Source organism: Coloeus monedula, assembly GCF_965178545.1.
Source record: "Coloeus monedula genome assembly, chromosome: 7".
Classification (NCBI taxonomy): Eukaryota; Metazoa; Chordata; class Aves; order Passeriformes; family Corvidae; genus Coloeus; species Coloeus monedula.
In genome coordinates, this window is record NC_138787.1 from 4,881,869 (window position 1) to 4,894,287 (window position 12,419).

Below are 12,419 nucleotides of genomic sequence, written 5' to 3' on the forward strand. Positions count from 1 at the left end.
GGTTTAGGCTTGCTTTAAGCATTCAGGTTTCTGCAGAATGGTAGTGATGATAGCAATGAGAATAATTAGTTTCTTTTACATTGCCATCTCAAATTTGTATGTAATGTCTTCAGTAATGCCAATGGGCAAAAAAACCCCCCAAAAAACAATTGGAGGAAACAATTTCATTAACAATGTGCTTTTTCACTTTAAAACTTGTACATGCTTTGTACTCTGTAATTGCTCATCTTTGTATTGAATTTGGTTGTTTTAGTAACAAATATGGACATTCTTTATCGAATTTATGTAAAAATAGGAAACCCGTTAAACTGTGTTTGGTAAATGGTATTCTCTAAGCTTGGGTGGCAGATCTGCTATTAAAGGTAATGTACATAGAATGTACTTATAGCACTTGAATGTATGCTTTAAATGTTTTCCAGTTGTTGATTATGAATTTGGACCTTAACTAATGATAGATATTTAAGGATTTGGTGCTGTGAAGTTTATGGAAAGAGATCAAAGAAAACTTGCTATATTTTGACAATCACAGTTTCCAAAATAGGACACACTCATAATGTTTTGACATTGCCATGTATTTATTTACTATGAGCCATCCAGGCCTGTGTTTATTAAGCAGAGTTGACAAAAGCCTACCCTCCTTATGTATGAGCACAGTTTAAAGTAGGATTTTGAGCTCTAGCAGTAGGCATCTGGGGTTTCCATCCTGTGGTCAAAGCTGACGGCAGTTTGCTTAGTTATTTACAGATGTTTCCCACAGAGTGTTGTAACTCCCAAAAAAGAAAAGGGTGGTCAGAGATTTAAAAGGGCAAGAAGCTAATTGGAACAGACATTAAATAAAGATTATTTAATGTATATTTAATTTAGATTATTTAATGTCTATTTAATGGTTAAAGAAATATCACAAAGGATTACAGCAGTGAAAATAGCTAAGAAATCATAAGTTGTGTTTCTTCCTTGCAGTGAAAATTCCAGGACACGCTTTCAAGAGGGGGTTTTGGATTTTGTATGTTCAAATGCAGCAGTTGCCACTGCCTAGCACTGTGTACCTATGCTGTTAGTAGTATCTTTTAACATGTCAGTAGGTGATGGTGCCAAAAAAGCTTGCATTCAGTTTTAGAGAATAGGTAGTGCCAGCCTTTTTTTTTTTTTTTTTTTTGGACCTATTTTAGCTGTTTTTTCTCAGGCACTGTCATCTACAGTGTTTTGTGTCTTAGAAATGAGTGACACATTTTACTGAAGAGTATGAGCAATGTTTGCTGTAATCAGATGATCTTGAAAAGCATGAATTTTCATTCTGTTGAAACAAGTAATTCTGTTATATTTGCTGTTGATATCTTTTACATCTTTATCCATGGAAAATACAGTTCCTGGTTTTGTTCCTCCTTCAGTGTTTGACATGCTGAGCAATGTCTGACAGTTGCTGATTTTTGGTATTGTACTGAGAGTGAACGTTTGTGGACAGTTCAAACAGTGAAGTGACTGATCAATCTTAGCTGACCAGGCTGGAAAATGAAATGGAGTAGTTCATCTTCCAAAGTATTAATTATAGATAACTCTGCACCCTATCAGTTCATAACTCTCTCTCCCATTGTGTGAGGGCAGTCCCTGTGATGTCTTGCCCTTTCTTTTCCAATAGCCATTGTGAATCATATAACCTTGAAAGTGTGCAGCTTGGAGACCAGGCTCTTAAATAAACTGTTAATCATATAGGCTACCAGGGTAATATTGCTGCATAGTGCATGAAATAACCTGCAAAGGAAGGAATGTATATAAGCAAAAACTTGAAGGATTTGGAAAGTGAGAAACAAACAAGATAGATAGATAGAGTCCTGTGTTGCGGTTTGACACTGATTAAGCACTGAGCACCCAAGAAAAACTATTCACTTACTTTCCTCTGCTATAGCTGAGCAGAGGAGGGGAATTAAAACTTCATTTTCATGAGTGAGATAAGGATCAGGGGAAAAATACTTTAAGGCAAAACAGGTTCCAAATTTAAACAGCATAAAGAAGGTTTATAAAGAACATTTGAAAGGAAAGTTTCTTCTGTGTTTGGGGGAGCTTTACTGTTTATAATTATTTTAAATTGACTAAAGCTTTGTTTTGAAAAAGCCTTCTAAGCTGCAGATGGCTTCCAAAAACTTTATAGCACCATTGTTCTTGGTCAGGTCTGTGATCTGATTGTACTTGTATTGACTCAGAGTAGCATTTATTTTTACTGAATTTCCTGGACTAGCTTCAGAAGGAAAGTTCCAAAGTAAGGGATGCAGAAGCAGCCTGATTTTTCTGACGGCTGTTTAGACCTCATCCTCTTATAAGGGTGAACAGGCGAGGCTCTTGTCACAGAAAAATCGAGATGAACTAAAAAAAAATGTTGTAGGACCTAAAAGTTACTCTGTTCTCAGTCAATGCTAATACTTAATGCCTTTTAAAACCATAATAAAGTACTTCGTAATGGGGAACTGGAGATGCAGAGAGAAAGGACATAAATTTTTTGTAGATTGTGAGTAGGGTTTGATAAATCCGCTGCCTGTGCAGGTAAAGCTCCACGTCTTTGTGTCATGAAGTTGTAGCCCGCTTTCTGCTTTCCCAAACACCACATATGACAAGTAGTGAGAATATCTGCCTTCTTTCTTGAACATATGTTTTTCTTGGTTTGTTCCTCAGCAATTTCCTTGTAGAAAAACTTATATTTTTACATGTCTCTTGGAAAAATTGAGGTTCAGTCATTGCTTAGCACAAAGCAGACCAGTGAAGCATCACTTTGAAGTTTCTAAGTGTATGGCTAGTGAGAGAAAGGTCTGTTTTCCAGATAATGCTAGTCTTCATCATCTAGTAGGTATGTTCATATCAATTCAATCTGTGTTTTGTATTGACTAATTTTCTGCTGTATTGTGTCTGTGGGTACTGGAAATAAGATCGCCTGGGAGCAGAGGACAAGCAGTGTAAGCTTTTCCAGCCTCCCAGGGTTAGGTTCTATAGTTTTAAATTAGTTCACTTTACTTTTTAAATTTTTGCCTTTTCCCTTTTCGATCCCAGTGTGTGTGTGTGTGCTTGGTTTGCCTATTGTGTCTTTCACAGTTTCACTTCATAATAAGCTGGTTGCATAGCAAATTAGCTGGATGTGGGAGAGGTGTTGTGGACACAGAGTGGCTGAACCTCCTTGGCTAAAGCTTATTAGAAGTTATTAATGCATACTTTTATTAAATGCCTTCTTCTATTTAAAAAATTAAAACCCACACTTTATAACCAGTCTTGGTTTTTAATTTGTGATAGGTGCTTCCAGTAATTAGCCTTTTTCAAAATACTTAATACAAATAATAACCTGTTTTTCAAAGTTCTTTTTCTTTCAGCCCCTGTAAGTGGTACAGTACATCAAAGAAAATGTCATTTGTTTTTGTTTCTAATGAAGCATTTAGTACTGTAATTTTCATAGCACTAGCAAAGATAATTTAGAAACTGTCATCTCTGGAAAAATAACTTTAGGGTCTCAGCTCTCAGCCTCATGTATTGGTAATCCCTTTTCACTAGTCATTTATTTTTGAGGAAATTATATGGTCATTAAAGCTATCACAGCTGTTTTCTTAAGTCTAACTTAAATTATCCCCATATTCAGTAAATTTTAATATTTTTCTCCACCTTTCTGGGGTGTTAGATCTCTTGCATGGGTGACTTGACTTTTCAGGTAACTTCCAGCTTTCTTAAGCAAAAAACCCCCAACTCCCCATATTCCACCGTAAAACTTAACTGGCCTTCTGACCGTGAGGACAAAACCTTTTCCAGGTAAGGGGGTGCCATGCACAGCTTCTTGTTCAGCTCTGTTCCTGCTCAGGGAGCTTATAGTGGTAAAGGACCACAAAAGAGATAAATTTTCCAGAAGTCACTGAGGCAGCAGTTCAGGTTATCTGTGTTTCCCCTGCATGAGTGAAGTCAGATGATAAGCAACTATTCTCTGTTCAGCTTTGTATGAACAGTTAAGATGTCTTATGCTTGAGAACAGAATATACTAATGATAGTTTATTTCACAAGAAACTGCAAAATATCTACAAATAATAAAATTTTATCTACATTTTTACTAAAAAGTCATTCAGAATTGAAATTGCTCAGCTAATGCCTTGCTCTGATACAGCCATACTTACTGTTCTGGTTTTGTATGCAGTAGCATGTCTGATGTCTTCAGTTGTTACAGGTAGAAGACTGACTTAAAATGACATATCCTATATAATAGAATATAGTATATAAAGTTTTTCAGTCTAACAGTAATTTGTGAGTGAGCATTTTTTTCATAGCAACTCCAAGAGGTCATGTGAAATCCTGAAATATCTTCAAAATGTTTCACCAAACAGAATTCTCATACTATAACATATTTTTTCAAAATAGTAAGTGCTGTCAGCTGCAAAGTTTATATACATGGTTTAACCTTTGACTGGGCCTGAATTTGAGATAGAATAGCATCCAAATGTTGTATTTTTTTTATCATTATTTGTAATAAATCATTGTAGTACGCTGCTGTAAGTCATGTAAGTCCATACAAGTCACTTGCCAAGGTAAATAAATCTTGCTCCGTTGTTGCTTTATAGTGTCTGCAGTACCTGCAGAGGAGTGACTGTGTGTAACATTTTACCCTCTGCTTTATCCACTAAAACTCTCTTTGTTTTAATGATTGACAATTTAAGAGCTTGGCCCTTAAAAAACAAGAAAGCAAACAAAAAAACCCCACTGAGATGGCATTCAAAAAATAGTATGAATTGTAAAAAATTTGCAAAAGTTGTAAATGAAGTTGAGAAAATGGGGAAACTGTTTCTTATGGCTGAGAGGCGGATGAGTTTTTAAAGAGAAGCCTCCCTGCTCCAGTTGTCTGTCATTATTAATTCTCTGGGAATGGTAACAGTTATGGAGCACCACGGGTGGCTATTTCCTTTTCCAAACACTTACCTTAGTGCTAGAAACTTGAAAACAAACTAAAATAGATCTTGTGGTAGACATACATTTGTTAGTAAACACTTTAAATATTCTATTTTATCTTTTTATATGCAGCACAGTACTTCAGAAACTGCTTTTAACTGGAAATAAGAAAACCAAGGACATATCCATAATTCTAGAGTTAATTTACGGAATTTAAAACTAATTTTCTTCATTTTCTTAGTTGCTTCTGTCTTTCCCTGCTGTTCTGCTATGGATTTTGTAGACACAAAATGTTGTTCAAATTAATTGTTTCAGATGTTCATCTAAAGACTCTGTAGGTGACAAGCATAGTGAGTATAACATGACAGTAAGAATACTGGCAGTGATGATTTACCTCTCTCTCCAGAAATGTAACAGTCAGAATTTATAATACTGCTTTTTTGGGGGCTTATATTCCAGCTGGTAAGATTAAGTTGATGGTATTTTCACTGAGGACGTGGTAATATCTATGGTGTTGGATTGTAGAAAACAAATACAAGTGTTTAATGATCAAACTTGCAGGAAAAATATCACACTGATATAAGAAGCAGAAAACTCCCCTTCCTACTGTCTACTTCTGGATCATGAAATAAGTAATTTTTTCACATACTACTGCTACCAATCAAATAAACATGATAAAAAATTCTAGGACTTAGGGGTACCCTTTGTTTTTACACACATAAACCTCTCTGAACAACCTCTTCTAGTTGTCTAATCTTTTTTGCAAGCTGTGGTATTAAACTGGTATTTATTCACATGATTAGTATGCCAGGGCTGCATCATTTCTCCCTTGTCTGAGCCATTGTGTTCATATAAGCTCTAAGTGAGGCTGTCTTGCACTTTCTGATTTGTTTTGTGCTTCTTTTAATGTCCTTTCTCTGTTTACATAATTGACTGTGAAGGATCTTAGGGATTTAATATAAAGAAGGAAAGGCACAAGTTAAAGATCAGTTCCTTCTCCTGTAGGTAATATATTCACAAAGTGTTAGCTTCACTCTTTGTTATTTATAAATAATATTAAAACATGATCAGAGATGTGGTTTTTTGTTAATAGGCAAAAGAAATAATCTCAGATTAATTATTTGGGAGTTTTTTCAGTCTTGCCATATTACGCTGAAATTTCTACAGGTTTTCACAGGTCTTAAATCTAATTCACCTCATGCAACAAAAATACTGTTGGTATAATTTGTACTTCAAATTCTCCAAGAATAAATAAACCAATTTACAGCTAACCAGTCTACAAGGCATAGTCAGCTATAGTAAAAAGAATGATGGTTAAAGAGTTATTTCTTCAGTATATCCTGTTTTAGGATATACCTACTTTTGTTGGTTATTGTAAACTTTGAATAATGAATTGCAGGCTAAGGAAAAAAGCAAATGCAAATCAAAATAGCACCAGCAACTTCTAACCAGCTGTTAGGAAATTAGTAATGGAAAGTTTTAATGCTGTGGTTGTGCAAAGAGCTACACCCACATTCCTGAATGATAAAAAAACAAATAAACATCCAAGACACTGCATGCTTGTAAGCTGTTCTTCTAAACATCACTGATCAGGCTGTGCTCTATAAATTGAACTATTGGCCCCATATTGATATAACAGTCAGTTAATATATTGTTTTACTTTCATAGTACTATTTTAAGTAAAAGTTTACTGACCCCTTCAACACTCAGCATTCAAAGAATGATCATCTTAACTCTGTAGGAAAGTTTTAGCATCACTTAAGTATAAATATTTCTGCGAATATAGGTAGCAAGGTAAGAATGCACAGCAGTGATTCCATAATCCTTAGCTGAGTGTGGCAAATACCTCCCTGTACTCTGTACAGCTTCACAGAATTTCTCAAAATCTATTATTTCTTTTGCAATCATAATTCCCATCTCCCTGTTTGCCATATCTCCCCACTTCACATATTCTGGCTTGAAATTGTGGTGTCCTGCAGGCGTGGACATTCAGTTGCTATTTGTTATACCAAAAATAGGTGTGGTGTACAGCAACCTATAATCTTGAGAGTCTTCTTCAGCATTGCACCTTGCTTACTATGAGTTAGGATTGCAGTGGGAAAAATGTTGTTAAGGCGTTATGTGCAGTGGTAATGAGTTTTGGTTTTGTCTTCTCTCTGCACTAGAATTAATCTTATTTCTGGGTCACACCCTGTCGTCTCTTCCTGAAAATTCTTGAAAGGACTTTTCAGATTCATCTGGTTCACACTTGTATTAGTTGCACAGAAAAAAAACCCTATTTCTGCTTAGTCTTCTACAAACTGGCAAGAAATGCTTGAAGCACTAGGGCCAGGGTGCAGTATTAAAACCACACATCTTACCTGAATTTTCATTGCGTAAGAACTGTTGACTGATGAAGCAGTCCTGAAAGTACAAAGCAGGCTTTCCTCTGGAGTGGCTCCAAGTATAGACACAAGCTGGCCTGAAAGTGTACTGGAGCTGCACAGACCTGCTGGAGCTCCGGAGTCTGTGTGTGATGATGCTGGGTGCTTTATTTTCTGAGCTCAAGGCAGCTGAAGTTAAAGCTATACACTGGGAAAGGTATAGCTTTAATCTTCATGCTGAGGATCAAAATACAAGTCATGGGATTTGAAAGCAGATTTTTGTACAGCAGCAGATTAAATGGAAATAACCTATTTCCTGGTGCATGAGATTTATCAGGACAAGTTACAAAATAAAACACGTACTTGCACCGCTTTCAATTAAGCCTCAACTGATGGCTATGTGAAAGAGACTTAAATAATGTACAGGCAAGCATTCAAAGCCCAATCCTTGGCAACGGTTTAAGAGTAGGCAGGAGTCTGTTATAATGTAGCCATTCTGATTTGCTCTTAACTGTCTATTCTTGTCTTCCTTGACAATAATGAAAGTCTTATGGCTCAAGGCTTCTAAAAAATTATCATCACCTCTAAAAATTCAGTGGAAAGAAGCGAAACTTATTTTATGTATGATACCTAGTTGTGGTCCAGGCACTTTGTTTTAGGAATTTAGAGGAATTTTGATGGTTTACATAAAACAGAGGATACAGAGCACAGCTTTATAAATGAGAGTGAGCTGAAGAAGCATACTCTGTTCTAACCTCTCATGAAAGTAAGCTAATTGATTTGAAGCAGTTTTTAAATCTTTCTTATAATTGATTGCTCTTGTTGAGAGAAATATATTATTTAACTTGATCATCTTTAATTTAAAATCATGCAGATTTTTGGAGGGCACTTTTTCCTATTGTGACTGCTTTAACTCATTTGAATTCCTGTGTCAGGAAGGAGATGTAATTTGTAGCTGGATATTGCAAGTTAAATATCTTGCAGTGCAGACTGTCATACATAGATAAACAGAATGGCTGTTCACTAACAGCTGCTGTTTTGTGTTCTTAATTGTCTAAGTGATCAATCTGGTTCCTTCAGAAAATCTTTAAAAATAAATGATATTTCATTTTCTGTTTAAAATATTAAGAAAAAAGAAATCCATGTGAACTATTTTACATTTGTATTCACGTTTGCCTCTTCCATTTTATCCACCAGTGTCTAATGCTAGTGTTTTGCTTCTTTTATGTTTCTTTCTTTTGTCGCTTTTGTTTGAATGTATTATTGTGTTTATATGGAACTGGTCAAAGAACCGTTACTGTATTTTATGTTTGTATCTGCATTTTATTTTGCATGCTTAACGTGGCTTTGCCTGGATATTCTTTTTGGTAAGTTCAGAATTTAAAAGCATAATGTTTTTCTGTAGTAAAGTTTGTAACCTGCCACATTATGTTCTTCCACCTCAAGTAACGTAATTATTTTGGTTTTGGCATACTGGTTTGTGCTCATGCACTGTTCTGCTTTTGCAAATCATACATATGGTAACACTTTTCCTAACTACCATTTTCATCTCTAGCTGAGCTAAACAATATGACTCTGGTACTAACATGTACTAATGTAACTTTTATCTTCAAAATGTGGTTGGCAGCTGTTAAAATGATCAGTGCTGAGTACTCTGTGTGTATTTGAGGCACACAGACCTCAGAAAACTGTGTTACAGCTTCTTTGCATAGCCTGGTGGTTACTCTGCGCTTCACAGGTATTACTTTTCAGCAGTCTTCTCAAGATCTTCTAAGAACAGTGTGCATGTTTGTGTTTCTCTTTTAGCAACAGCTTGCTCAGCTCCAGAAAGAAAAATCAGAGATTTTGAAGAACCTGGCATTATACTACTTCACGTTTGTTGATGTTATGGAATTTAAGGTAAGCTATTACAAATGTGTAAGTTGTTCTGTCACATTAGGTTTCTGTAATTTTATTAATGAAATAACACTATATAATGAAATAGCTGAACTTGCAGCTTTGTTCTTCAAGTTAAAAAAAATGAAGCTCCATCACTAATCGTAGTAATGTGATTTAATTATATCTTGTTAAACTGAAGTTATTCCTTTGTTTTTCAAGGACCATGTCTGTGAGCTGCTGAACACTATTGATGTTTGCCAAGTCTTCTTTGATATTGTAAGTTTCTAGGTGTAAATTTTCAAAACTGTTTCTATTCGGAGTCCTGTGGGAAGAAGGACTTGCTTTTCTTAGTCCAAGAAACATCACGTCTCTAGTAATAAATGCAAGAGAAATAAAAACAATGTAGGGTTCAGATTTCTAACTGTTATAATAGAGAGACAGACTTTTCTCAGTACGCTTCTTACAGACAGTAGTAGCAGTATTGTTATGAGACATAAAAATTTTCCAGTAATTTTTGATTTATTGTATCTGCAAGTTAATTCCCAGTCATCTGTATGCTTATGCCTTGTGAGACTCACAAGACAAGAATATTACTGGTGTCCACCTAAGCTATGTGAGGAGGTCACTTTTGGGGTTGACTAAAGCAACTACAAAAGCATCTGAAAGTCTTGTATTTAAACCCACCCTGACCCTCCTCCCCCCCCCCCCCCCCCCCCAAAAAAAAAAAACATAGAAAAAAACCCCCTAAAACCCTAAAAGAAAACCTCCAACACCTTTTCCTGTTGGTTTCAACTTTCTTAATGTTCATAATGTCCTCTTGTAGGTTTTTGTCATTATTCTAAATTTGCTCGACTAGATTAATAATATGAAAAAGGAACAGGTATGTGTTCTGTGAAATGATGTTACAAGGCCAGTGGGATATGTGCTAGTCTTTTACATTAGGATCTTACTAAAATACAGTTCATAGGCACGGCACTGCTGACTGCTTAGTAACAAGAAAAGTTTTCTTATCTGTCAGGTAATGAGTAACACTTAGGCCTGGAAGGATTTAATTGGATCCTTTGCTTTCATGAGTACAAACAGTTCTGGGAATCTGAATGAATAAATTAAGGTTATACAAAGTCATGTGCAACCAGAACAAGAACTTTGTTCAAAAGACAGCCCATTGTATTTAAAAAATTCTGAAAGTTGATGGAAGTGTAAGGTAAAATGTTATATGCTTGTTTCTAAAAGTTTTAGAATGATAATGTACTGGTTTTCATTTCTAGACTGTAAACTTTGATTTAACAAAGAACTACCTAGATTTGATTATAACCTACACCACTCTAATGATACTGCTGTCCCGAATTGAAGAAAGGAAGGCTATCATTGGATTGTATAACTATGCCCATGAAATGACACATGGAGCAAGGTAAAAAAAATTATTGTATAAAAGATGGGTATAATGTTAATGATAGTAACAGCTATACCTAAGTGAATTGTTTGGTTTTGCTTTTAGTGACAGAGAATATCCACGCCTTGGCCAGATGATTGTGGATTATGAAAATCCTTTAAAGAAAATGATGGAGGAATTTGTACCTCACAGTAAAGTATGTAACTACTTTTCACAGGCATGCAGTAACCTTAATTGGGAGAAACAGAGATAAAAAGTAAATGGAGTTTGTTCTGTCGAAGGCCATTTGTTATAAAATTTACATGAGATTTCTGCTTACATTGAACATCTAGGGCTGGGGATTGATACCCTATTTAAAAGCAGAACCTGCAGAAATACAGGAATGATAAGACCCATTTGGAAGGTGCCATTTTATTCACTAAGGATTAGAAATTAATTAAAAATCAGTTGTAGATCATCTGAGAATAGCTACTTCTGTGTTTTGTGTAGACTTGTAGCTTGAAATTAAAGAGATTCACAATGTTTCTATGAAGTTGGTTGTTTTGTTAGATTGCCGTCCTAGATGAATATGATTTTCTATTTTGTAACCCGAGGGGTTTTGCTTTGTATTGTCCTTAAACTGGGAACCCTGGAGATAACCACTGCCTCTTTAACAGTAGCTCCTGTACTCAAGCTGCTGAGTTGCCTTCACTGAGTTAAAGGTGCTCAATTCCTTTAGTCCATTCTGTACAGATGTTTCTAAGTTTCTGTTCTTACATGGTTGTGTTGCAGTTCTGTGATGTTTTATCTAGGCTGTATTTTCATGTAAGAATACCTTAGAAAAGCTTCAGAAGCCTCGCCAAAGTCAATGTAGATCCTGTTTTATCGCTTCCCATTTGTTCACTAGATTTGCTATCCTGTCAAAGGAAACTAGATTTCTCTGATCAGGACTGACCAACTATTATAAAGATGTTACTTTCTAGGTGCTTGCAAGTTAATTGCCTAACAATTACAACTTACTTTGGAATCTTTGGCAGGAGCTTAAGTTAAATTCTAAGTTATTACCTCAAGTTTTTAAGGTTTGCGTTTTTCTTTACCTATTTTGAAGTTTAGGTACTGGTTGTGTTTTACTTCTCTAGTTTTCTTGAGATTTTTTGCTATTTCCTTAAATCTTTTAGGATTGCCAGTAGAAGTTCAGAGTTTTCCAGCTACTTTGCTAAGTGCTCTGAAGTGCAATAGTTTCCAATACTTCAAATTTGTCTGTAATCTTATTGTTGTTACACTTTCCTCTCCATGATTCCTGTCTTGATAAGACTTACTTAGCTAAGGATCCCATCTACAAGTAATATTTCTAAGTAATATTTCAAGTAATATTACATTTACAAGTAACAACATCTACAAGTAATATTTACAAGTAATAACATTTTAGCAAAGATGCTTTACTTCTCAGTATTATCTTTATTTATGCTCTTGTATTTAATAGTGGATCAGTCCTTTTCATTGAAACATTTGTGAAAATGCCTTTCAGTCTGATTTTTGCTCTTGTGCTTATTTTGTGCTAGAAGTATAAATTGAGGTCAGGGATCTCTTCGGGTGCCATATTGCACTCTCATGGAAATGCACACTTTAAGTTGTCATCCCACTGCTTTGCAGCAAACCTGACAGTTGTTTAGTCCTTTACATTAGCTTCGGCAGATGACTTTGGTCTTTTTACGTGAGTGACTTCTTCTCTCACAGTGCTCAGATCTGTCTCCCTGAGGATTCCTACAAGCGCCAGTATTGGTACAAAAGTCAGGGAAAAGACTTTGGATACACTTGCCTGGATAAGCTTAATTTGCTACAAAGATGTTCCTGCAGACAATATCTGGTCAAAACAATTATAGTTTGCTACCAAAGAGGGAAGA

The 12,419-nt window shown here is 35.5% G+C and overlaps 1 protein-coding gene across 2 annotated transcripts in view; it reads left to right on the forward strand.

Annotated features, from left to right (window-relative positions):
* Positions 1-12,419, forward strand: part of NCKAP1 (NCK associated protein 1) — a 61,411-nt gene that overhangs the window by 12,112 nt on the left and 36,880 nt on the right. For both annotated transcript variants that reach the window (XR_014226572.1, XM_082285069.1), the window contains exons 3-6: positions 9,072-9,164; positions 9,363-9,419; positions 10,412-10,554; positions 10,642-10,732. Coding sequence is in view for 1 of the 2 variants with exons in the window: in XM_082285069.1 (XP_082141195.1) it covers positions 9,072-9,164; positions 9,363-9,419; positions 10,412-10,554; positions 10,642-10,732 (384 nt within the window). In the remaining variant the exon portion in view is untranslated. The remainder of the gene's footprint in view (positions 1-9,071; positions 9,165-9,362; positions 9,420-10,411; positions 10,555-10,641; positions 10,733-12,419) is intronic.